This window comes from Lissotriton helveticus, chromosome 3_1 (assembly GCF_964261635.1).
Source record: "Lissotriton helveticus chromosome 3_1, aLisHel1.1, whole genome shotgun sequence".
NCBI lineage: Eukaryota > Metazoa > Chordata > Amphibia > Caudata > Salamandridae > Lissotriton > Lissotriton helveticus.
In genome coordinates, this window is record NC_136061.1 from 3,467,380 (window position 1) to 3,494,400 (window position 27,021).

The 27,021-nt window shown below is 48.9% G+C and overlaps 1 protein-coding gene across 1 annotated transcript in view; it reads right to left on the bottom strand.

The window, feature by feature from the left end:
- The window catches only part of LOC144825363 (NXPE family member 2-like), a 255,453-nt gene extending 235,421 nt beyond the window's left edge, over positions 1-20,032 (bottom strand). The window contains exons 1-2 of the mRNA XM_078684149.1: positions 19,994-20,032; positions 18,404-19,197 (exon numbers count right to left, since the gene is read on the bottom strand). Of these exons, the coding sequence (XP_078540275.1) occupies positions 18,404-19,197; positions 19,994-20,032 (833 nt within the window). The remainder of the gene's footprint in view (positions 1-18,403; positions 19,198-19,993) is intronic.
- Between the last annotated feature and the right edge of the window lie 6,989 nt (positions 20,033-27,021).

The following is a 27,021-nucleotide window of genomic DNA, read 5'->3' on the forward strand; positions in this document are numbered from 1 at the left end:
GTTGGGACATAACTGTGAGCAAGTTAAGGTTAGATGCTGCACAGGTGGTGTCCCTGGTGAAGGAAAGGGTTCCCCCTGGATTAGCTTGGTGGACCTTGAGAGTATAGACAGAGGAATTGAAATGGGTTCAGATTGGTGTAGAACTGGAATATGCCCCTGCTGTTGCGGGCCAGGTCCATGTTCTATCGCCCTAAGCGGGAAGCCCATCAAGGTGGTGATTGGTCTACCCTGCATTTTGGCTGGAAGGGGTTGTGTTGGACTTGGCCCTTTTTGCAGGGTCATCCCTGAACTTTTTGCCTTCCTCTTAAATTTCTTCTGACCTGTTGTTGGCTATTTTATGACTCTGGGCACTTTACCACTGCTGATCAGTGCTTAAGTGCCTATGCTCTCCCTATTGTAAATTGATGTATTTATTTATTTATTAAATGAATTTGTAAGGCACAACAGCTACCCAAAAAGGGTTTCCCGGCACCAATGTATTAATTGGTGATTCCATGATTGACTATTTGGTTTACTTGTCAGACCCTAGTACAGTGCACTGAGTGTGCCCAGGGCGTGTAAATCCAAATGCTGCTATTGGGCTTGCAGCACTGGTTGTGCTACCCACAGAAGCGGCCTTGTAAAATCTGTCTATGGTCTGCCATCGCAGAGCCTGCGTGCAGTCTGGTACTGTCATGCTGAACGGGCAAGTGCAACCACTTGCCAGTCCATGAACCTTCCCTTTTCTTCATATCAGACATCCCGATGGTAGGGCCAAGGGCAGGGTGTATTGTAAATATAAGGTAGGACAAGCCCTGATGTGTGTGGCATGTCCTAATAGTGAATTACAGCCATTTTCGTTTTTCACCATTGCAAGGCTACCTGCTCTCCATAGGCCAGAATGGGCTGTTAGAATTATTTCATTTTGTAATCCTAGCTGACTCATAGAACATGGTAGAAATTCGAGTTTAGTATGCCTGGACTCAGAATGATAGAATACATCTTTTGGTAAAGTGGGTTTTAACATTCTGTGTTTGTAAATACCACTTTTAGAAAGTAGGTATTTGCTTGCCTAAACCTTTCAAGTCTGCCTCTGCTAGGTTGTGTATTCTTTGTCTGGAGTTTGAGTGACAGGGCTGGGGAATTCCAGGAGACAGAATGAGTCAGCCCAGTGGTGAATAGAGAGATCTGCATTTAGATGGGAGGGAGGAGATGCACCTGGGACATGAATAGGAATGTGCCCGCCCCCCACAGTGCTGGCTCCCCCCCCTGAGGTGCATCTGATGTCTCTGCCCTGCACACTGAAAGAAGAGAGGGAAGACTGCCAGCAAAGTGCTCCAGGGCTGTACTTGCCTTCCACAATGCTGGCTCCACCTCCTGTGGGGCGACTGATGTTCCTGCCTTGCACTGTGAAAGGAAAGGAGAAGTCTGGTAAACAGAGTGCTTCCGAACTGGTTTGGACTGGGCACATGCCCCTCTCCCCTCAGAGAACAAAGGATTTTGGGGTATTAGTATTGGGACCCCAAACCCATGAAATAAGATCACTTTTGGAGTACAAGAAGAAACCTTTGCTAAGGAGAGGAACCTGAAGAAACTGAGGAGAGACTATCCCTAAGCTGAAGTGCTGCTTGGGGGATTGGCCTGCAGTGGTTGCCTGACTGCCAAAGAAGGGAGAAAGAACTTTGTGGACTTTACTTTCAACTTGTGCAAAAGATCTCCAAGGGCTTGGAAGAGAGCTTACCCCCTGACAGAAGTCTCAGGACCAGTAGACTTCACCAGCCTTTGTGGATTGATGCTGGAAACGCTGTTTTAGTGGCTACAGAGGCAGGGAGCTGTGACTGACTCTCGCGACCTGCCCGGTGCCCTGTAGGCACCGCATCGACTCACGTCCGCCTCGAACAACACTAGCTCTGAGCTCAGCGACTCCGTCCATACGCCGTCAACGAGCCGGTGCCTACACCGCGACTGGTGGGACACCGCGACGTGCAACGCCCCTCTACACAGACACGTACTGGTGTTACCGATGCGGTCACTGCTGCTGACTTCGAGTCCTGTGAATGGACCGGAGTTGGGCCTTGCCTCGCATGCTTTGCGACACACCGCCCAACTCGCACCGCAGTCCGGACTGATCGACGCCAGCTCCCAAACTCCGGCTCTGTCGCCGCCCCGCAAGCTGCAAGCACCGCATCGAAGCACCGTCTCACCCTGCAACGCACGCCTTTGATCCACCGACTCTGTCAATGGGCCGCTGCCTGCACTGCATTGAGGGACAACGCGTCCTGCAACGCTTTCTTTTTTGGACCGCGACGAACACCAGAACAGGCTCGCACGTCCGTGCCAGCCGCATCAAGTAAAAGGTACTGTGACTGAGTCTGTCGACATTTGAGTGGGCCCGTACCGATGCAGTCCACTGGATTTGTTAGACTCTGTGTTATTTCAACAATGCTGTAGCCGGACAGGGCTACCGACTCGCTCAGAACCTTGATTTAAGCCTTTTTAACCAGAACTCTTGCTCTTTAATAGTATTGTGGATTATTTTTGTTGTTCATTGGTCTTGTGGTAACTCTATATAAAATATACTTATTTGTATAGCTATACAACCTGCGTGGTGTCCATTTGTAGTGTTGTCACATTGTATGTGTTCACAAATGCTTTACACACTGCCTCTGAGATAAGACTGTCTGCTCGTGCCAAGCTACCAAGGGGGTGATCAGGGGTTATTCTAGGAGTGTACCCCCCTTACTCTGACAAGAGGAGAGAGTCCCTATTTGTCACAAGTACCTACCTGTGCCAACTAGATACCCCCAATTCTAACAGCGTACTACCTAAACTGCTAAATACCTTTGTGCTTACTGATTTCAGTTACTATACTTCGAAATGAAGGCCTTGTTATCTAGTAATGTCTCCATAGCTCAGTCTACTTAATATGCTTTCACTGCCATGCATTTTTAAAATGTGGGTATACGTATACGCTTTTGCTCATGTACTCTGTGGCCTTGGTTTCAGGCAAAAGTCCATAGCTGTAAATGTTATTTTGAATGTGGTTTAACCCCTTCGCTGCTAGGATTTTCCCCCCTCCTTGCTAAGCCTTTTTTTTGCTATTTTGGGTAGGTTGCGCTTAGGCCCCTGTAACTTTTTGACTACATAAGGTATCCACGCTAAACATCATGGGGATTCTAAAGGTTCCCAGAGTTTGTTTATTTTCATGGAGGAGACCCAGAAATTATACAAAATACAGCCATTGTTTTAATAAAAATGGGGAAACGGGCTACAGATGAAAGCGTCTGGTTTTTCCCTGAAAATGGTATAAAAAAAGGGGTTGTGCTGCTGAAATCACCATCTTCCCAGCTTTCAGGGACATGCAGACTTTTATCAGGAATTTTACACACTTTTGGCATTTTTCTGGGACATAGCCTATTTTTGCTATTTTTGGTGCTTTCGACCTCTTTTGAGTTAATGGTAGAAATGGGTATGAAAGCAATAATGGATCCTGGAAATCTATACATTTTAGAAAAGTAGACAACATTCTGAATTCAGCAAGGGGTCATTTGTGTAGATCCTTCAAGGTTTCTTTATAGAAACTAAACGTTGAACATAAGAAAAATTGAAAATTAGTTGAATAAAACAGCCATTTGTGTCAAAGTTTTCACCTGTAACTTCTTCTAATTATGACAGCTGTTTGAAAGCAATATACCGGTACATCTGCTGGACCTTCCTGGTTGGTGGGATATATAGGACTTGAAGGTTCACCAAGAACTTGAAGAACTCAGAGCGAATAACTGAGTAGTGACTTGAAATGGTTTTTTATTATGTACCAGGTATATAGCAATCATTCTGGGAAAATCTATACATGGAGAAATCGGTATGAAAGACACCTATGTGTTTCTGAAATGAAAAAAAATATGGAGTTTAGAAACAGTAGATATTTGCACATTTCCAAAATTGGTAATACCCATACTAGCATAAGAAATATAGGTCATTTTTCAAAATGACTTATTTTTAACGCATTGTCTTTCATAGGGAAGGCAGAAATGTATCAAAAGTCAATAGGTATTAACAGTTGCTCTACAATTCTGTGTTACCCAAAGTCTCCCGATAAAAATGGTACCTCACTTGTGTGGGTAGGCCTAGTGTCCACGACAGGGAAATCCAGGATGGCATAATTTGACGGACTCTCACCAGGTTCTGTTACCCAGAATCCCTTGCAAACTTACAAAGTTGTCCCAAAAACACATTTTGCTTACATTTCTGTGGTGGAAAGTCTTGATATCTGAGTGGATCCACAAACTTCCACGCACCCCGCGTTCCCCAAAGTCTTCTGAGAAAAATGGTACCTCACTAGTGTGGGTGGGCCTAGTGCCCGAACAGGAAACGACCCAAAACGCAACGTCGGCACACCACATTTTCACAGTGAAAAATGACCCTTTTTTGCAAAGTGCCTAGCTGTAGTTTTTGAAAGCCTAGCTCTGCCTGCACCTAGGAAAACCTAGCAAACCTATACATTTTCAAAAACTAGACACCCAGGTAAATCCAGGATGGCATGATTTGACTGGCTCTCACCAGGTTCTGTCACCCAGAATCCCTTGCAAACTTACAAAAATTTCTAAAAAAACTCATTTTCCTCACATTTCTGTGGTGGAAAGTTCTGGAATCTGTGTGGATTCACAAAATTCCACCCACCCCGCATTTCCCAAAGTCTTCTGAGAAAAATGGTACCTCACTTGTGTGGGTAGGCCTAGTGCCAGCAACAGGAAACGGCCCAAATCGCAACATGGGCACACCACATTTTCACAGTGAAAAATAAGCCTTTTTTGCAAGGTGCCTAGCTGTAGTTTTTTAACCCTAGCTCTGCCAGCACCTAGGGACACCTTAGAAACCTATATATTTTTAAAACTAGACACCCAGGGGAATCCCAGATAGGGTGACTTACTGGCTCTCACCAGGTTCTGTTACCCAGAATCCCTTGCAAACGTACACAATTGTAAAAGAAAACACATTTTCCTCACCTTTCTTAGGTGGAAAGTTCTGGAATCTCTGTGGATCCACAAAATTCCAAGTATCCCCGCTTTACCCAAAGTCTTCCGAAAAAAATGGTTCCTCACTTGTGTGGGTAGGCCTAGTGCCCGTGACAGGAAACGGCACAAAACGCAACGTGGACACACCACATTTTCACAGTGAAAAATTACCTTTTTTTTGCTAAGTGCCTAGCTGTAGTTTTTTTAACCCTAGCTCTGCCGGCACCTAGGGAAACCAAGCAAACGTATACATTTTTAAAAACTGGTCACCCAGGGGAATCCATGATGGGGGTGACTTAACTGGCTCTCGTCAGGTTCTGTTATCCAAAATCCCATGCAAAACTAAAAAAATTTCAAAAACAAAATGTCCTCACATTTCTGTGGTTAAAAGTTCTGGAATCTGCGTGGATCCACACAATTCCACACTACTCGAGTTTCCCAAAGTCTTCTGGGAAAAGTGGTACCTCACTTGTGTGGGTAGGCCTAGTGCCCACGACAAGAAACTGCACAAAACAAAATGTGGACACACCACATTTTCACAGTGAAAAATTAACCTTTTTTTGCAAAGTACCTAGCTGCAGTTTTTGTACGCTAGCTCTGCCAGCACCTAGGGAAACCTAGCAAACCTATAAATTTCCAAAAACTAGACACCCAGGGGAATCCAGGAAGGGGTGACTTGACTGATTCTCACCAAGTTCTGTAAACTAGAATCCCATGCAAACCTAAAACATTGTCCAAAAAACACATTTTCCTCATATTTCTGTGGTGGAAAGGTTTGGAATCTGTGTGGATCCACATAATTCCACCCACCCTGCATTCCCCAAAGTCTTCTGAGAAAAATGGTACCTCACTTGTGGGAGCAGGCCTAGTGCCCGCGACAGGAAATGGCCCAAAACACAGCGTGGACACACCACATTTTCACTGCGAAAAATGACCCTTTTTTTGCAAAGTGCCTAGCTGTAGTTTTTTAACCCAAGCTCTGCCGGCACATAGGGACACCTAGCAACCCTACATTTTTGAAAACTAGACATCCAGGGGAATCCAGAATGGGGTGACTTGACTGGCTCTCCTCAGGTTCTGTTACCAAGAATCCCTTGCAAACCTACAAAATTATCCCCAAAAAAACATTTTCCTCAAATTTCTTAGGTGGAAAGTTCTAGAATCTGCGTGGATCCACAAAATTCCACCCACCCCGCATTCCCCAAAATCTTTCGAGAAAAATGGTACCTCACTAGTGTGGGTAGGCCTAGTGCCCCCAACAGGAAACGGCGCAAAACACAACGTGGACACACCACATTTTCACAGTGAAAAATTAACCTTTTTTTGCAAAGCGCCTAGCTGTAGTTTTTGAACCCTAGCTCTGCCGGCACCTTTGAGAAACTTAGCAAACCTATACATTTTCAAACACTAGACACCTAGGGAAATCCAGGATGGGGTGACTTGACTGGCTCTCACCAGGTTCGGTTACCCAGAATCCCTTGCAAACCTAAAGAATTGTCCAAAAAAACACATTTTCCTCACATTTCTGTGGTGGAAAGTTCTTGAATCTGCGTGGATCCACAAATTTCCACCCACTCCGCGTTCCCCAAAGTGTTTCGAGAAAAATTGTACTTTACTTGTGTGGGTGGGTGTAGTACTCGCGACAGGCAAAGGCCCAAAACCTATTGAGGCGACATCAAAATACCTATCACAAACCTACCTGGTTTTGCAAGAGGGGTCCCATGAGTTGTTGGCCCAGGGCTCGGCGGCCATCTAGGGAAACCCACAAAACCTACACATTTCTGGAAACTAGACACCTGAGGGAGTCCAGCGAGGTATGGCTTGCGTGGGTCCCCCAACATTCTCCTACCCAGAGTCCCCTACAAACCTCAAATTTGGCTGAGAAAATCACTTTTTTCTCAAATATCTGTGTGGGGAAAGTACTGGAATCTGCGTGGATCCTCAAATTTCCTCCCACCCAGCTTTCCGTAGGTCTCCCAATAAAAATGGTACCTCACTCACGTGGGTGGGTCATTGACCCGCGACAGGCAAGGGTCCAAAACCTATCAAGGCAACATCAAAATTATCTAACACAAACCAACCAGGTTTTGCAAAGGGGGTCCCACGAGTTTTTGGCCCGGGCTGGGCGGCCATCTAGGGAAACCTACCAAACCCACACATTTCTAGAAACTAGGCACCTGGAGGAGTCTAGGAAGGTATGGCTTGCGTGAGTCTTCTAACATTCTCCTACCCAGAATTCCCTGCAAACATCAATTTCACTGAAAAAATCAATTTTCTCAAATGTATGTGTGGGAAAGTTCTGGAATCTGTGTGGATCCACCAATTTCCTACCACCCAGCATTTCCCAAGGTCTCTTGATAAAAATGGTACCTCACTTGTGTGGGTAGGCATAGTGGCTACAACAGGGAATTGCCCAAATCGTACTGTTGAGACTTCAAAAATACCTATAACAAAACTACCTGGTTTTTGGGGGGGGCACCTGGGGTTTTGGCCCTGGGCTCGCCGCCATCTAGGGAAACATAGCAAACCCACACATTGCCGAAATCTAGACACCCTGGAGAGTCCAATGAGGTATGGCTTGCGTGGATCCCCCAAAATTTCCCTACCCAGAATCCCCTGCAAACCTCAAATTTAGCTGAAGAAAACCACATTCTCCACATAGTTTTGTGTGGAATCACTGTGGCGGCACAAATGTCCTATCCCACAGCATTCTCCTTAGTGTCCCGAGTAAAATGATACCTCACTTGTGTGGGTGCCCAATGCAGAATTGCCTAAAAACTATTTTTTTTTTAATGTAGCGCTTAGAATTCTTGGTGCTATACCCTTATTCCCTATATTTTGGGCTCTTCCCAGTCACAGGCCCGTACCCCACCACCACAAGTGAGGTATCATTTCACTCAGGCGACTGAGGGGAACGCTGTGGGGTAGGACATTTGGGCTGGCACAGTAATTCCACCCATAAATATGTGTAAAATGTGTTTTTTTGCAGCTAAATTTGAGGTTTGCAGGGCATTCTGGGTAGGAAAACATTTGAGGACCCACGCAAGCCATACCTCGTTGGACTACCCCTGGTGTCTAGTTTTCAGAAATGTATGGGTTTGGTAGTTTTCCAAGATGGCCACCGAGCCCGGGGCCAAAAACCCAGGTCACCCCTCTTACAAAACCAGGTTGTTTTGTGACAGGCCATTTTGATGTCTCTTCAACAAGTTTTTGGCCCTTGCCAGTCTAGGGTCCTTGACCCACCCACGTGAGTGAAGTATAATTTTTATCGGGAGACCTGGGGGACACTGGGTGGTAGGACATTAGTGGATCCACATAGATTCCAGAACTTTCCCACAAAGAAATTTGAGAAAATGTGATTTGTGGTTTGCAGCGGATTCTGGTTAGGAAAACGTTGGGTGACCCACGCAAGCTATACCTCCCTGTACTCCCCTGGGTCTCCAGTATCCAATGGGTTGGTAGGTTTCCCTAGGTGCCGGAAGAGCTAGGGTTCAAAATCGACAGCTAGGCACTTTGTAAAAAAAGGGTCGGTTTTCACTAGGAAAATGTGGTGTGTCCATGTTGCGTTTTGGACTGTTTCCTTTTGTGGGCACCATTTTTCTCTGAAGACTTTGGGTAATGTGGGATGGGTGGATTTTTGTGGATCCACGTAGATCCCAGAACTTTCCATCACAGAATTGTGAGGAAAAAGTGTTTTTCTTTAACCATGTTTGAGATTTGCAATGGATTCTGGGTAACAGAACCTGGTGGGAGGCACACAAGTTACCCCATTCTGGATTCCCCTTGGCGTCTAGTTTTCAAAAATATACAGGTTTGCTAGTTTTCCCTATGTGCCAGCTGCGCGAGGGTCCAAAATCCACAGGTTGGCACATTGCAGATTTGGGGCTACTGCCACGTCTGACCCCTGAGGGGGCCGAAAGACTGACATTTCTCTGGGGGGCGGGGGGGTTGGGCATTAGCATGCCCTTTTGGGCAGCCCCCACCCCAACGTCAATAAAAAAAATCTATTTTTTTAGTGGGCTTTCTGCCCCCCAGTGGTGAGATTGGGGGCTGATGCCCCCATCTGCCCCCCCAAGGGGGGCAGAAAGACTATTGTGCCCAAAAGAAAATGGGGGGAGGCCCTTGCCCAAGAGGACACTCCCCACTCCCCGGTGCTGGTGGGTGGATCCTGCTTGAGGATCACCCTCCGGGGGCTATCCCCAAGCAGGGGTCCACTAGGGATGGGTACTATTGGAAAGGGGAGATTCTCCCCTTTCCATTGATACCTCACCCATCTTTTGCAGTGCTCGGGGGGATGAGATAGACCCACAAGCACCGAAAATGAGAAACTGAAACAACTTTCAGTTTCGATTTCATTGTAATAACGGTAGCGCGCCATGCGCGTGATCGTCATGTCAATAAAATACAAAAATTGGCCTGGGGAGGTTGGGAAGCTCTTCCCCACCTCCCCAGACAAAAAGAAAATGGAAAATCCCTCTGCTGTCTGCAGCAGAGGGTTTTCCTGAGCATGTGCTCATGACGGAATGGTTCCGTCATGAGCACACTAGAACTTGTGCTCATGACGCAACCATTCTGCCATGAGCACTGAAGGGGTTAACAGCCTCGAGTTCCGCTTCAAACGATCTGCAGCGTAATTCTGTAAATAACCACTTGATGGCGATATACAACTGTGTAATCCAAGTTAGCTTGTTCGAGGGCTCGGTGGAAAAAAGATTGGCCTCATTTAACATTGGCTGTATGCAAATGCAAATGTACTTATAACAACAAAAATTGGCACGTTTCACCCCAGGATATTGCGACATGGATCACATTTTCCAAATTTCGCGGGCAGTTTTGTAAAAATTGCAGCATTTTTACCAAACTCCTGATTTCACAATTTTTTGGCAAATCGTGAAATCGTGAAATCCTGATGGTCTGTATACAGGAGTATTTAGTGGAAATATCACTGCCAACGCTAGGTGAAGAGAAAACGGAAACGCTGGGAGCCCCCAGAACCATACATGAGGTACGGGTGGCTATCAAGGGACTTGCCAGAGGCAAAACGCCTGGCACTTATGGGGTCCCTGTAGAATTCTACGCTGCCTATGTGGAGGAACTGGCCCCCAGATTGGTAGAGCTCTTTGGAACAACATTGGTCGGGGGCCATCTCCATAGCACTACTCGAGAGGCATTGATAGTCCACCTCGTCAAGCGAGGCAAATCTCTGCGGGTTTGTGGCGCCGATAGACCTCTATCCATGCTCAACTTAGACTTCAATATTCTCAGCGGGATATTGGCAACGAGACTGCAGCCGTTCATGACAGAACTCATACATCCATATCAGGCTGGATTTATCCCGGGCCGGAACGCCACTCTCAATATAAAACGCTTACTGGCGATCATGTTTACATAGGAGGCATCCCCAAAATTAGAGCCAGGTAAAACCTGGTCTTAAGTTGGCAAAACGAGGAGAAATGCTTTATTTCTCCTCGTTTTTGCTTTTTCCATGTGTGCTACCTTGTGCAGCACACATGGAATAAGCAAAATGCCATGGATTGTTTATGTACAGGAAGGTGTCCTTTCCTGTACATAGACAATTCATTAAAAAAATGCAATTGTGTGACATTTATGTGTGTTGCACAAAGCAGCACACATGAAAGTGGCAAAATGGCATTTTAGGTTTGTTTATGTGCAGGAAAGGACACCTTCCTACACATAAACAATCCTTCCCTGCACGCAGACACCCTTTCACTCTGGTGCAAGGGTGCCTGCGCTGGAGATAAGTTGTAAAACTTAGCGCCATTGCAGGGGGAAACGCAAGGCCGCACCACATTCTTGTAAATATGGTGCAGCCTTGTGTTTCTGAAGTGGCAGAGAGAGGCATTAAGCCATGACGGCAAATGCCTCACTGCGCCACCTCTTTGTACATATGGCCCCCAAAATCTAGAACCTGCCTCAGGAGAATCAAGCCCCACACAACCGACTCCCAGAGGAAGTCTGATAGGATAGGAAGCAGGGGAATTCGAACTTAAACACCTCTGAATAAAGTAGAACTCAACCAATTAACTGCACAATAGAAGGGGAAGGGGCAAGATAGGACACACATCAACCTTAACCCCTTCGCTGCGGCGGCTATTCCGCCACAGCTCTAGAGGGGAGGGGAGCCGCGCGGCGCTCCCATGCTCATGACGGAACCGCTCCATCACGAGCCTCGGGCGTGCTGTGCTTGTGACGGAGCGGTTCTGTCACGGCCCCGCCCGCTCAATGGAACGTTCAGCGCAGGTGCGAAATCAGCGCCGGGCAGACACGCCGAGCGAGCCGTGATGAAACCGCTCCGTCACCAGCACAGCGCGACCGAGGCTGGTGACGGAGAGGTTCTGTCACCAGCATGGGAGGGGTTAAACTGTGATAAAATATTTAGCATAGTTGAGGCCTCTGGTGGGATCTGCTAGGGGTGAGGGGGTGGGGGGGAGAGTTAATGGACCCTGGTTCATCTGATAGGTATGCATATTGTATGCAATTCAGAGCTCACATATTGTTCTACTGTAAGATAAGAAGACCTTGATATATAGCTGTAATGCAATGCGGAATTAGATGTGACTGTGAATTCAACAAAATATGGTTAAAAAAATATGTACATTCAGTAACTCAAGTCAGGGCAAGGATTTGAAGACTACACGGAAAGCACTTTCCAAATTTACCCAAAAGAAAAGGGTTGTGTTTGCTTGTCATTTTCATCTTGAAACATGGCTGCAGAAAACTGTAATGCAACAAAACTAAAGTTCTTTTGTAGTGTCTTGGTTCTTTTGTAAACTGCATTGACACCATTTGGGTCTAGCCGGCACTGTATAAAAGTTGAAATAATAATACATAAAATCTATCTGCTCCTCTCCAGTGCACTCTCTTTTGTCACTCTTAATTAATATACATCCCCTCTCCCAGGGAACCTTTCACACAGCCCCTCCCCCCAGGCTACCTTTCACACAGCCCCTTCCCCAGGGTATCTTTCATACAGCCGCTCCTCCCAGGGTACCTTTCACACAGCCCCTCCCCCAGGGTACCTTTCAAACAACCCCTCCCCCCAGGGGTAACTTTCACACAGCCCCTCCACCCAGGGTACCTTTCACGCAGCCCCTCCCCCCAGGTTACCTTTCATAAAGCCCCTCCCCCCAGGGTACCTTTCACACAGCCCCTCCTCCAGGTTACCTTTCACGCAGTCCCTCCTCCAGGGTACCTTTCAAACAACCCCTCCCCCCAGGGTACCTTTCACACAGCCCCTCCTCCAAGGTACCTTTCACAAAGCACCTCCCCCCAGGGTACCTTTCACACAGCCCCTCCCCCCAGGGTACCTTTCACACAGCCCCTCCTCCAGGTTACCTTTCACGCAGCCCCTCCTCCAGGGTACCTTTCATACAGCCCCTCCTCCCAGGGTACCTTTCACACAGCCCCTCCCCCCAGGGTACCTTTCACACAGCCCCTCCTCCCAGGGTACCTTTCACACAGCCCCTCCCCCCAGGGTACCTTTCACACAGCCCCTCCTCCCAGGGTACCTTTCATACAGCCCCTCCTCCCAGGGTACCTTTCATACAGCCCCTCCTCCCAGGGTACTTTTCACGCAGCCCCTCCCCCAGGGTACCTTTCACACAGCCCCTTCCCCAGGGTACTTTTCATGCAGCCCCTCCCCCAGGGTACCTTTCACACAGCCCCTCCTCCCAGGGTACTTTTCACGCAGCCCCTCCCCCAGGGTACCTTTCACACAGCCCCTCCTCCAGGTTACCTTTCACGCAGCCCCTCCTCCAGGGTACCTTTCATACAGCCCCTCCTCCCAGGGTACCTTTCACACAGCCCCTCCCCCCAGGGTACCTTTCACACAGCCCCTCCTCCCAGGGTACCTTTCACACAGCCCCTCCCCCCAGGGTACCTTTCACACAGCCCCTCCTCCCAGGGTACCTTTCATACAGCCCCTCCTCCCAGGGTACCTTTCATACAGCCCCTCCTCCCAGGGTACTTTTCACGCAGCCCCTCCCCCAGGGTACCTTTCACACAGCCCCTTCCCCAGGGTACCTTTCACACAGCCCCTCCTCCCAGGGTACCTTTCATACGGCCCCTCCTCCCAGGGTACCTTTCACACAGCCCCTCCCCCCAGGATACCTTTCATACAGCCACTCCTCCCAGGGTACCTTTCACACAGCCCCTCCCCCAGGGTACCTTTCAAACAACCCCTCCCCCCAGGGGTAACTTTCACACAGCCCCTCCACCCAGGGTACCTTTCACGCAGCCCCTCCCCCCAGGGTACCTTTCATACAGCCCCTCCCCCCAGGGTACCTTTCACACAGCCCCTCCTCCAGGTTACCTTTCACGCAGCCCCTCCTCCAGGGTACCTTTCAAACAACCCCTCCCCCCAGGGTACCTTTCACACAGCCCCTCCTCCAGGGTACCTTTTACAAAGCACCTCCCCCCAGGGTACCTTTCACACAGCCCCTCCCCCCAGGGTACCTTTCACACAGCCCCTCCTCCAGGTTACCTTTCACGCAGCCCCTCCCCCCAGGGTACCTTTCATACAGCCCCTCCCCCCAGGGTACCTTTCACACAGCCCCTCCTCCAGGTTACCTTTCACGCAGCCCCTCCCCCCAGGGTACCTTTCATACAGCCCCTCCTCCCAGGGTACCTTTCATACAGCCCCTCCTCCCAGGGTACTTTTCACGCAGCCCCTCCCCCAGGGTACCTTTCACACAGCCCCTCCTCCAGGGTACCTTTCACACAGCCCCTCCTCCCAGGGTACTTTTCACGCAGCCCCTCCTCCAGGTTACCTTTCACGCAGCCCCTCCTCCAGGGTACCTTTCATACAGCCCCTCCTCCCAGGGTACCTTTCACACAGCCCCTCCCCCCAGGGTACCTTTCACACAGCCCCTCCTCCCAGGGTACCTTTCACACAGCCCCTCCCCCCAGGGTACCTTTCACACAGCCCCTCCTCCCAGGGTACCTTTCATACAGCCCCTCCTCCCAGGGTACCTTTCATACAGCCCCTCCTCCCAGGGTACTTTTCACGCAGCCCCTCCCCCAGGGTACCTTTCACACAGCCCCTTCCCCAGGGTACCTTTCACACAGCCCCTCCTCCCAGGGTACCTTTCATACGGCCCCTCCTCCCAGGGTACCTTTCACACAGCCCCTCCCCCAGGGTACCTTTCACACAGCCCCTCCTCCCAGGGTACCTTTCACACAGCCCCTCCCCCCAGGATACCTTTCATACGGCCCCTCCTCCCAGGGTACCTTTCACACAGCCCCTCCCCCAGGGTACCTTTCACACGGCCCCTCCTCCCAGGGTACCTTTCACACAGCCACTCCCCCAGGGTACCTTTCACACAGCCCCTCCTCCCAGGGTACCTTTCATACAGCCCCTCCTCCCAGGATACCTTTCATACAGCCCCTCCTCCCAGGGTACTTTTCACGCTGCCCCTCCCCCCAGGGTACCTTTCACACAGCCCCTTCCCCAGGGTACCTTTCACACAGCCCCTCCTCCCAGGGTACCTTTCATACGGCCCCTCCTCCCAGGGTACCTTTCACACAGCCCCTCCCCCAGGGTACCTTTCACACAGCCCCTCCCCCAGGGTACCTTTCACACAGCCCCTCCTCCCAGGGTACCTTTCACACAGCCCCTCCCCCCAGGGTACCTTTCACACAGCCCCTCCTCCCAGGGTAACCCTACTGGAAGCTTCTCTTGTATAATGATCTGTTGCTTTGTATATTTGCGTATCAGGGACTCCAAAAGAGGAGGTAAACGTGAGCCCTCTGCTCTAGTAGATAGGCTCCTGAGGAGGAAGCCGGGAGTACTTGGGTTCATTTTATTATTTCATTCCTTTTGCGCCGCATGGTTTTAAAAATTGGAAATTGCTCTCTGTGTTTAATTAAAAGGCGCACACCACTCACCTCACTCTCAGCTGAAAGCAGGAGGCTTCACAGGCACGCTGCTCGGACGTAGGGCGCAGGAGCGGGCAGACATATGGACAGGCAGCCCAGGTAGGCAGCCCAGGCAGCGTGCTAGTCGTTGCGTATCAGGGACTGCAAAAGAAGATGGTGAGTCGGGCGCGCAGCGGGCGCGCCTTTGGCGCACCAAAGGCGAGCCAAAGGCAAGCCCGTCCGCGCCCATCCGCGCCAGTCCGCGCCCGTCTGCGCCCGTCCGCGCCTAGCCGAGCCTAGAGGCCAGAAACGCTGCTCCCATCCAGGTAAAGAAGAACCATTGCACCTTCATTTTGAATTTTGCTGAATCCTTGCGGGACATTAGTGCGCTTGAACCCTCTAAGGATAAAAGCCATTGGAACTGCTCCCAGAAATTCCTTAATATGCTAGAAGAACCGGTATCATGTAAGCATTGCCAGTTCCATAGGGTTACTCAAGCAGAGATTCCACCCCCTGAAAGTAAGGCTCCAAACCTAGCCTCTAATGAATTAAAAAATATACTATGTAATGTAAGGTCCCTTGCAAAACATCCGTTTGAAATCTGGGATATGTTGACCTCACACTCCACAGTATTATGTTTTTTTACGGAAACCTGGCTGAACTCTTCCAACCACGCAATGATCAATCCAGCAATCCCAGCGAATCATAAATGTATCCACCTGGACAGGGTAGGAAAAACAGGGGGAGGTATAGCTATTGCATTCCAGAATCACCTTACAGTGAATTGGGTGCTGACCGAAATCAAAGAATATCTGGAATTAGGAATTTGTAAGGTTACCATATCCCCAACAGTCAGCTGGAATGGCGCCTTAATATATCGGCCCCCTGGCTCCAAAGCCAACTTTTCTGAACTGCTGGTTGAATATATAGCCCTACATGCGCTTGCAGCAAATAAGTTTCTTTTGCTAGGTGATTTTAATTTCCACAGAGAAACATTCCTCAAATTTGGAGGTTAATAAACTCCTCTCCTTGCTGGAACAAATGGGACTCACACAAAGAGTGGTAGGCTCCACCCATCGAGCTGGTCACTTAAAAAATATGGCTCCATCCAACGGTGAATCTCGACTCCCTGGTATATAGAGGAGCTTAGGATAGAAAAAGCCAAATGCAGGCGAATAGAAAGAATCTGGCGAGCAGGTAAGGTCCAGGAAAACAAACTACTGTCTCTGGCCAGATATCATCTGAACTTGAAAGAAGCAAGACACACTTTCATTATTAATCGGATAGAACAAGCCATTAACTCTACAAAAACCCTGTTCAGTTTAGTAAACGATTGTTCCTCTCCCAAAGCTTGTAACCAATCCCCACCTGAATCCCAGGACCTATATAATTCACTGGCAACCTATTTTCAGGATAAGATATCCAGAATTAATGATACCTTCCCTCAATTAATCCCCTCAGTCTCTGAAACTCTGTCCAATCTTGAGGCCAGGGGAAGGGTAATAAATAGCTCCTTGGAAAGCTTTGAGCAAACCACCATTGAAGAATTCGAAAAAGGCCTCTTAAATGCAAAATTTGGGTCATCAAAAGTCTTGTGCCCCCCGAAAATCATGGCTCCCCTAGCTACGAGCTGTGCTCCCTCAATCTGTGATATTTTTAACAGCTCAAAAACAACCGGTATTATTCCCTATGCATGGAAAGAGGCGTCCGTTCGCCCTATATTAAAGAAGCTCACAGCCGACCAATCAATCCTTAGCAACTACTGACCCTTCTCCCTGTTGCCACTTCTGGGTAAACTGTTGGAAAGCATCATTAATAGACAGCTAAGCTCCTATTTGGAACTAAATGAAATCCTGGACCCTTCCCAATCGGGTTTTCGGCCGGGTTTCAGCACGGAAACTGCCATACTGGCAGTAACAGATTCTCTCAGACAGACAATAGATGCAGGGGGCTCCTCGATACTGATTCTCCTAGATCTCTCCGCTGCTTTTGATACCATCTCTCATATAAAGCTAGCGGAGATATTGTCCGATTGTGGTGTCGGGGGGACCACCCTGAAGTGGTTACAACACTTTCCGTCTGAGAGAACCCAAACTATCAGTCTTGGCCCTTATTCCTCAGCAAAAATGTCCCTGGAGAAAGGGGTCCCACAGGGCTCCTGTTTAAGCCCTACCCTGTTTAATATCTATATGCTCCCCCCTGGCGAGGGTAGTAAAACATTTGGGCTTCGCGATCATCTCATACGCAGATGATACGCAGCTCATGTTCACTACGGGAAAAAACCCTGAGCAAGAAAAAATCCGTTTTTTCACTGGTATGAGGGTGATTTCCGACTTGATGACTGGAAATTGCCTTCAATTAAATCCAGAAAAAACGGAGATTATGTTGATGGGTAAAGCCTCGGACATCTGGTCGGATGAATGGTGGCCCATCCAACTTGGTGCTGCCCCCACCCCTAAGCTCTCAGTGAAAAACTTGGGTATAAAAATAGACTGACAATTATCCATGATGGACCAAATTGCGGCCACGACCAGCGCATGCTATGATAGCATACGACTCTTACGGAAAATCCTTCCGTTTATACCTACCCTGCATCAAAGGACATAAGTACAGGCGATGGTAACCAGTCGCCTGGATTATGGTAACGCTCTGCTGGCAGAAGTAGGACAAACACACCTGGCCAAACTGCAGGTGGTTCAAAATACAGCAGCCAGAATGATCTTGAACCGCCCTGCGGGCACCCCCTCAATCCCGCTGCTCAGGGAATTGCATTGGCTATCGGTGGGAAAAAGATTGTTTTTTAAAATGTGCTGCCTAACTTTTAATGCTTTGAATAACAGAGGTCCCCTATACCTACAAAGAAAACTTTTGAAATATTGTCCCTCTAGGAGACTTAGATCTAGCTCACGGGGTCTTCTTCAGGTTCCCCGAATCCGCCTTACTCAGACTGGCGGAGGAGCTTTTTCATTCCTTGCTCCAAAATATTGGAACCAGCTTCCCCAAACTTTACGAGAAATCCCCAGCTATGGTCTTTTTAGAAAACAGTTGAAAGCCTTTTTGTTTTAACTTACTCTTCTTCCCCTGTGCTCCTCCCGCAGAATCCTATCTTCTAGGCAGCGCCGTGATGCCCCAGGGTGATTTGAGTGCTCTATAAAACTTCTAACATAACATAACACTAACAACATAGTCCAGAGCATCCTGAGTTCTGACTAGAATCTGAAGGACACAGATGGACTTCATGCCTCCTCAGCTTTCTGCGCCCTTCGATGTAAGTGTAGTGCACAAATACGTGATCTACGTGTAATGACGGGCAACTGTCTCTGCCAGGCTGATAGGCTAAGACCTTAACTCCCCTCTTTTCATTACCAACCTGGCCAGAGCATCATCTTCTTACTAAGCACCCGTCTTTCTTCATTGCTACCACCCCAGAGTCCTCAACTTGGAAACCTGGTGCACAAATACACAGAAGCCGTTGCCAACAGAGCTAGAACATGGACCCTGTGAACATCTATTGCCTAATGCGAGGCACTTACTTGTCAAAGAGTGGCCGCTCCAGCTCGGTGAAGTATGAGCGCCCGGTGTAATAGCTGGTGGTTTTAGTTATCGAGCTGCAGGACATGTGCGCAGGTCTGATGCAGTAGAACGGATACTCATCCAAATCCTCCATCAAATTGCAGACTTCCTCCTCAGTGTCCAGGTCATACCCGCACTTGGCTTCAACGTCATGCGTTGCATTGGTATATTTCACCTTATGATCTATGTAGTTATAACCAGTATTGCGTCCCCTCCATAGAGCTGCCACAGCTTCACTGGAGTGGATCACAAACAGGGACACTTTCACTTTTCCTTCCCAGAATAAGATAAACTGCACACAATATGTTCCATTGTGGAAGTCCACAATCTTCCCAGAAGCTCCTGCCTCGAGATCTGGTGAGTAGATCCTCGCTCGTAGGAAGTCACCTCCATATTTCTTCCTGTTGCCCAAGTAATCAAACACGTCAATCTGAATGGTCACATTGTCCCCAATGCAGTAACTATCTCTGGGGTTTATGATGGACACCTTGCACTTTGACGCACACGTTGTGTTATCCGGGTGGGTGAAGCTTACTTTGGGTATCCGTTGATCTATTTTTCTCATGATAGTTTTTACTTGCAGATCAACGTCTTTCGATGGAGTCCTCCTATATGACTCATTTACAGCCCTCATGGGAACCTTTGGAAAGTACATCAACGGGAACTTTAATTTGTCTTCCAGGTTGTCTTTCATCTTCTCCAAGACGGGTTCTGAGACAGACGCCATTTGGCAAAAATGGCTTAAAGTAGGAAACTGGCAACAACAAGAAAAATCATCATATGATTATACGGCATTACATACAGAAAGCTCACAAATTGACATAATGTATACACTTTTTTAATGTAGCAATGACGTCCAAGAAAAAGGTAATGATATCTACCTATACAACAAACCACCCCTTTGAACTAAGCATTTGAACACAGAGACAGACGTGCCATAGGCCCTCAGTTGTAGTGTCAAGAATCAGGATGTCACAGGAAACTTTAGAGTAGGAGAACCTAAGAACTGTAAGATGAAACTCCACAGGTCGAGCACAGAAACTAAGTGAAGGAGAAGTTCGCAACTAAGGTCCAGATTATGATACCGTTTGGAAGGGTTGTGGATGGGATTCGGTGTTGCAGAATCAGATTTGGAACCCTTGTTTCTGACCGAATCGTACAGCTTTCCAACTGAACGATTACGATGTCTGGAAACCGTACGAGCAGTCCGAATCGGGCTGAAAGGTATTTGCACAACCCGAGCCTTTCAGAGATGATTCGTACAGCTCTATAGACACGGTTTCCGGACAACAGATTATGATGACTGATTCAGACAGCTGTTGCAATTCAGTTTGCCTGGAACTAAATTGGAGCCTGTGGGGGTACCCATGAGACCCTTCTTCCCAACCATGCACAGTGTGGTATGAACCATTGGGTGCCGGCCACAGGGTGCAAGGTTTTCCCCAACAATCAATCAGGGATTTGAAGAGCGTACTACTCACCTGTGAGGGTCTCAAGGTGCTGGAGGGCGAGGGGGTGTTTCTGGCAGCTCAGATCATCCAAAGAGTCACGTCTTGAAGCTTCTCCTGAATTCTTGCAGTGTGGGGCATTGTCTGATGCTGAGGGGGAGTTCGTTCAAGGTCTTGGTCACGATGTAGGAGAAGGAACTGCCTCCCGTTCTGGCTCTGTGGATGTGGGGGATTTCGGCCAAGGCTATGTCAGCTGAGCAGAGGTTTCTCTTGGGGGCGTTGAGGTACTGGGGTCCGGTGTTGTGGAGGGCTTTGTAGGTGTGCGTGAGCAGCTTCAAGGTCACTCTTTTTTCGACGTGGATCCAGTGGAGACCTCGTAGGTGCTGGGTGATGTGTTCTTGTTGTGGGATGCTGAGGACGAGTCTGGCTGTGGCGTTCTGGACAGTCTGGAGTTTGTGGAGTAGTGATTTGTTGATTCTGGCGTGGAGGGCGTTTGTGTAGTCCAGCCTTCTAGTGATGTGCGTGGGTGATGGTCTTCCTGGATTCAGGGGGATCCATTTCAAGGTCTTGAGGAGCTTGCAGAGGGTGTTGAAGCATGTGGAGGATACTGCATTGATCTCATTTCATAGTGAGGGAGGAGTTGAGTATGATGCCGAGGTGGCGGGTGTGGTCCGTGGGTGTCGGAGGGTTACCTAGGACAGGGGGCCATCAGATGTCGTCTCACATGGAGGGGGTGGATCCGAGAATGAGGACTTCTGTTTTCAACAAGTTGAGCTTCAGGCAGCTGCTGTTCACCTAGAATGCGGAGAGGTATGGTGCAGCAGCCAGGGCAGCTGACTTCGGAGCACTGGGTTTACGGTTCAATCCCCGGCTCTGGTGGCAGCTCAGCTCAGCACCATGTGACTCTGGGCAATAGCTCACTTAATTTCCACAACGGCCTCCAGCGCCTTGAGACCCATAAGGGTGAGTAGTTTGCACTTTACAAATACAGATTTTACATTTTTACATTCATATTTTAGAAAGCAACCTTCTTCATTCCTTCCTGGAAGTTGTGCCTGGTGATGTTGAGTTCCTTGGTGAGGGAGAGTATGAGCTGGGTGTCGTCGGCATAGGATACTATGCTGAGTCCGTGTTTTCTGGCGATGGTTGCAAGGTGGGCCATGTAGATGTTGAAGAGTGTCGGTCTGAGGGAGGATCCTTGGGGTACTCCGCATCTGATCTCTGTTGGTTCGGAGAGGACAGGAGGGGGTCGGATTCTTTGACTTTGGACGGGGAGGAAGGAGTGGATCCAGTCTAGGGCATTTCCCTATATGCCAAAGTTGGGGAGTCTGGCGGCTAGTGTGCAGTGGGAGACAGTGTCAAAGGCTGCTGAGGGGTCTAGTAGAATGAGGGCTGCAGTGTGGCCTTGGTCGAGAAGTGTGCTAGGAGAGTGGTCGCAGCGGAAGCCAGCTTGAGATGTTTCGAGGATGTTGTTGGATTCTATAAAGTACGTTAGCTGGATGTTGACAATAATCTTGGTGACTTTGGTGGCAAAGGGATAGAGGGAGATGGGCCTGTAGTTCTTGAGGTCAATCAGGTCTGCGGAGGGCTACTTGAGGAAGGGTTTTACTTCTACGTGTTTTCAGTCGTCGGGGAATGTGCCTGTTGCAAGGGTGCAGTTGATTGTCCATCGTAGTTCTGGTGTGATGTCAGAGGTGGCCCTGTGGAAGATGTGTAGCGGGCAGGGGTTGGCGGGTGCTCTAGAGTGTGTGCACCTCATGGTCTTTGTGGTATCTTCTGTGGTGACAGGGGTCCAGGTGAGGATGGCCGGCTGAGTAGAGTTGCTGGTGGGTGGTGTTGGGTTGGTGCTTTGGTTATATTCGTCAAAGTTGTCATAGAGAGTCCAACCACACCTTTTTCCAATGGGAGCCTGTGATCTCGTTCAGAACACACCCTCCCATTGAGGTCAATGCAAGTCCGACCGAACGATGTTGGGAAGCATCATAATAGGTAGGTCGAACTTGCAGGACCCGATTCGTTTGGACACTAGTCCGGACCCGATTCAATCAGTTTAATTTCCAGATGACATTGTAATCTGACCCTAAGAAGCAAACCTCAAACCTTCAGCATTGATTGGCATTTAAGGGGATAAAGTAGGATGTTCCTGGATATTTCTGAAATGGGAAGCCACTTTGCAGTTAGTGCTCAAGAGAGGTAGAAACTTTGGGGGTTGCTTTTTAAGGAAGTCCCGAAGGAGGGAACCCCTAAGTGATTGGTAGGAGATACCTAAAACTTGCATTTGTGATATCTAAGAGTTGAAGAAAGGCATGAGGGGTGTTGAATGTGATGCAACTTGCTCCACACAAAAAGTATTACCTCGGAATACTTTATGAAAATGGGAACCCAACAATCCTTTACATCAAAAAGAACATGGCACTCAGGTACCCAACAAAAGGCCTGATTTATAATTTAGCGGACCGGGTTACTGTGACACAAACGTGATGGATATTCCTCCAGCTGTTTTAAGTCCCTTATATTCAAGGGCACTTGTAATCCAGAGGACAAGATATCCATCACATTTGTGATGGAGTGACCTGTCGCTCCAAGCTGTACATCAAACACAAAGTTACAGAGGTTGTTAACGTGCCTTAACCATGCAGCAATCCCTGGCCATCACTAAGTCACTGTTGCAGGCACACACTATCATAAAATGCAGCAGGTGTATAAGGGTCACGTTGAGGGTTGTTGCAGGTTCACCATCAAGTGCAAAGCTTCAGTGCGTCTCGGACGCACTTGACTGTTTTGTGATGAAGATCATTTTGACTGAGATTTGGTAAAGGTGCTGAGCAGCAAATGTTAGTGACTCCTGAGGAAGCTTCTCCTTGAGCCAATCTTGCCTGCTGGTCTTAGTGAAATGGGCCTTGGTTCCTCTTATTCACAACAGCTATTCTGCCTGCCAAACTGGTCCACTACAGATTTTCTTCCAGAGGAAGCAGCTGTAGTTGTTTCATCCTGTGCAAGGCTTAACTACCGCATCAAAGGCACTTGAGACTGAACAGATCTGTTTCTGGCATTTTCTTTTCTGACATGGAAGCTGCAGAGCTTCAACAAGTGGCCCCGAAATGAAGACAAGGTACAGGCACCTGAGAATCCAAACCATTGGTAAGCCACCAGCATTGGTGGAAGCCAGGCCCTGATGAAGTATGTCAACTTCAGATATCAGCACCTCAGCAACAATTAAAAGGATCCATACTCCTGCACTTCTATCTTCCCTTCATAGAGTAGTAAAAGAAAAATGAATGTTTAATGTCACGTGGACTTCTAAGTCATCGATCTGGCCACCACAAGTGAGGTGAAACTAATGGATGCAAAATAGCCTGCTCTTTTGAAACTAGCCAGATATTAGCATCGTTGCTGGGACAATCTCTGCTTGAATGTATGTTGTTGCATAGACGTCAGCCACTGTTGAGACAACTGAGGGGCTTATGTACAAGGAGTTAACACCGCCGTAGCATCAATTTTTTTACGTTACGGCAGCTTTTTTTTTAATCGCCTTATAACAAGTTGCTGCTAACCTCAGTTCTGGCAGTTTTATGGCGAAAACGTCCATTTTTAAGATTGCCACTTCTGCTAGCAGGAGTTAACGAAAATGAGATGCAAGGTAGGCTTTCCCATGCACAAACTGCAGCTAACCTCAATTTGAGATATGTACAAGGAGTTCCTTGTATGGTGCAAAACCAAAATAACTGCCTCTAACTGTAGTTAGAGGCAGTTTTTTAAGAACAGAAAATAGCTGGTCTTAAAAATGGTGCAAACACTTGCGGCCTCATTTCAGAAAATTTTAGTGATGGACAGTGCTGCAATGAATGTTGCTGCACTGCCCAGTGACAAAACTGCCAGACAGGAATGCGTCCTATCAATAAGATAGGGTGCATTCCTGGGCCTCATTCATGAAAAGTATTGCATTGCTGCAACAAAACAGCGTTGCACCACTTTTCACTAAGCCCTTCTTGCGACACCATGGATGCGCTGTATTCATTGGACAACGCTCCATGTCGCAATTAATGACAAATACGTCAGGAATTCTGATTATCTGTCAGCGCTAAAGTCACGCATTGCTACAGTTGTGTCACAAACATGATACAACTCCAGCAATGCATGGGGCCTGGCTATCCCTGTGAACTGTGTCACACTTATGCCTGCCATGAGGCAGGCGTAAGGTACTGATGCAGTGGCATCCTACAATTGTTGCAGTGAAATCTGATGGATTTCACTGTGCCACTCTTATGAGGCTTTGTTGGGTTAGACCACCAACCCTGCATATATCATACCTGATGCAGGTATAATGTGGCACAGGGCTTCATAAGGTAACGCATATGCCTAGATGTGTCACTTTGCAAATACCTCACAATGTGGTGCAAGAATCAGGCTGCAAGCACATCAAGAAAAGAACACACTGGTGGTGTGAAACTGTCAGAAAGGGCTCATGAATAAGCACCTCTGTTTTTTTCTCCTACCTTGGCGCACAATGGCTGCCACCCGCCAACACAGTCACCCTTGCGCCATGGTGCAAGGATGACTGTGTTGCAGAGTTGATTGATGTTGTGGCTCCATCACTCGTCAAGAAGACGCATGCAGGTTGGGCTGGACTAGTGGAGGGCAGCAGTTAACCGGTTGGCCTTCTTGGAGTGTTGTTTGCCTGGTCCTTTTTGAGGGGCTCCAGGGTGTCGGCGCAGTTGGAGAACCATAGGTTGAGGTGGCGCTCTGCAGTGTTGTTCTCTGTAAGCGTTGGCGGGGTGGTAGTGCAGAGGGAATTGACGAGAAGTTCTTCGGTGGCCTTGATCCAGCTGCGTGGAGGGACAATAATGGCAGTTGTGTACGGTGGGCATGGTGAAGACGTGATGTATACGGACTCCAGGAGAGTCTGGTGGTGTGGCTGTGCTTGAAGTTCCCGCTGGATGAGAAGACGTGTTCGATCATGTGTACGGCTATGTGCCAATGAGTCCAATGTTGGCGAGGTTCCCGAGAAGGGAGGTGGTGTTCTGGTCACTGTTGTTGTCCAGGTGGAACTTGAGGTCTCCAAGTAGGATGAGGTTGGTGGATGGGAGAGCCTGGGGTGCAATGAGGTCTACAATAACATCGGTGAATGGGGGTCGATGGCCCGGGGGGCCTGTGTAGATGAGGGTGCCGCAGAGGATGGTGTTGGGGTTGTTCCGGATCTGGGAGTGGAGGTGTTCCATGGTTACCGTTGTGTCATTAGAGTGCGTGGTCAGTCGGAGTGGGCTTTTGTAGATGATGGCAATGCCTCCTCCTGGACTTTCGGGGTGGTCCTTGCGGGTGATTTAAAAGGCGTCAGGGGTGGCAATGGCAATGTCCGGTCCGGAGTAGGGGCTGGACCAGGTTTCCGTGAAGAAGGCGATGTCTGAAGCGGTGACATTGAGTAGGTCCCAGATGTCTGTGGCGTATTTGTGGAGGGACTTCACATTGAGGAGGATGGAGTTGAGCCAGCCAGGTGTGCTGTTGGTCAGCTGGGCCGCAGGAGGCACTAGTTTGCTGATATAGCAGAAAGTGTGTTTGCAGTTTCGACAGGCGCAGGGTGCAAGGGTATTCTTCGGTGATGATAGATGGCAGGCAGCGTGGCGACAAGGGTTGAGTGTGAGGAGGGTGCTGGTGTCATAGCGGTGGAGTGTCTGTGAGTCAGGGTCCCTGGTTCTGGTCACTGTAAAGGGCTGGGCAAACACCTACAGGCTTTCCTTTGGCTTCCCTTTGGTGCACCAGTGGCATGCCTGCTGTACATGGCCCCACAGAGTCCACCATTAAGTAGTGCTGCAGGGGGTCTGGCCAGCTGTGAGGCAGGAAGCACGGGAAAGGACACTGGAGGGGGCAGGGACATGGGTGATCGCAGCAGCAATGAGGGAGAAAATAGGGAAAAAGGAACTGCAAAAAAGCACAGGAACAACAAAGCCAAACACAGCAAAGATAAACAAAATAAAGAAAAAGGTAGGAAAGCATGGAGAAGAACAGAAAGATGAACAGGAACAACAAACGAGATGGACAGGAGGGCAGTCAAGCTGATGAGCAGTGACTCTCTACCACTGGACCACCAGGGATGAGGAGCAGGCAGGAGCCTACGGGTGGAGGAGGGACTTGGACACCTGACCTCTGTATCAGAGGAACCAGCAGCAGCAGATGGGGACAGCAGCAGCAGCAACCAGGCGGCACAGCGCTGTGGAAAGAGGAGGTCTACTAAGGTTTAGTCCCCCGTATACCCAAAAGCAAACTAACAGGGGGCAAGGAAAGGCAGCACCACCCAGTTGCCTCTTCTGATTTCACAGTTTTGACCAGATTCTGTGTTCCCCAATTACCCAGCGAGTAACAGTGGACCAAGCTGCATACTCAAGGGCCTGGGCCAGAACCGGCCCAGCGCCCCAGGCACCCACTGCCACCAATGGCCATTCTCAGCTTATTGAACGAGTTATTGGAGTCGCCCACCAGTCTTGTGCAGTGTCCTTAGTGATGTAGGTCAGCCGCATCGCAGGGATGGCTCAGGGCATGGAGTGTGTCACCTAAAGGCGCTAGGCCTGGGTCCGACTCGCCCCCTGGCCTCCTCTGATATGCGTTCCACCTTCTCCTCACCTGGACATTGACACAGAGGCTCAATGCACTGCACTCTCTCCAAATCTGTGACTCAGCCAGCAGGAGAATCCGCCAGGTGGGATTTCATAAGACTGGGTACAGCAGTCACCGCCAAATCTGCTGGGGAACATCCTGATGCAGGTGTAGCAACAGGGCACCCTTATGCGCAAAGTTGCAGCACTCCCACCACAAATGTTTGGTACAGGTCAGGGGTCTCACCTCCCCAGCATCCGGCCAGAACAACATGCAACGGCCTGTACTGCAGAGAGGCACAGCACACCATTGATAATCACCTTTGTGCACCCCTGGGTAGTGGTGGATTTTAGTATGCCATGCAGACCTCCCTTCGTTGGAGGGCAGGAGCGCCTCTACTGTTCACGGTTCCAAGGGGTGCAAGGCAGTCTTCTCACACAGGTCAGCAACGTGTCTCCATGCGACCTGCCAGATGTCACCACCAGGTAAGGGTGATCGCCGCACCTCAATGTTCTACTGCCACGGCCCAGAGACTCCACAGC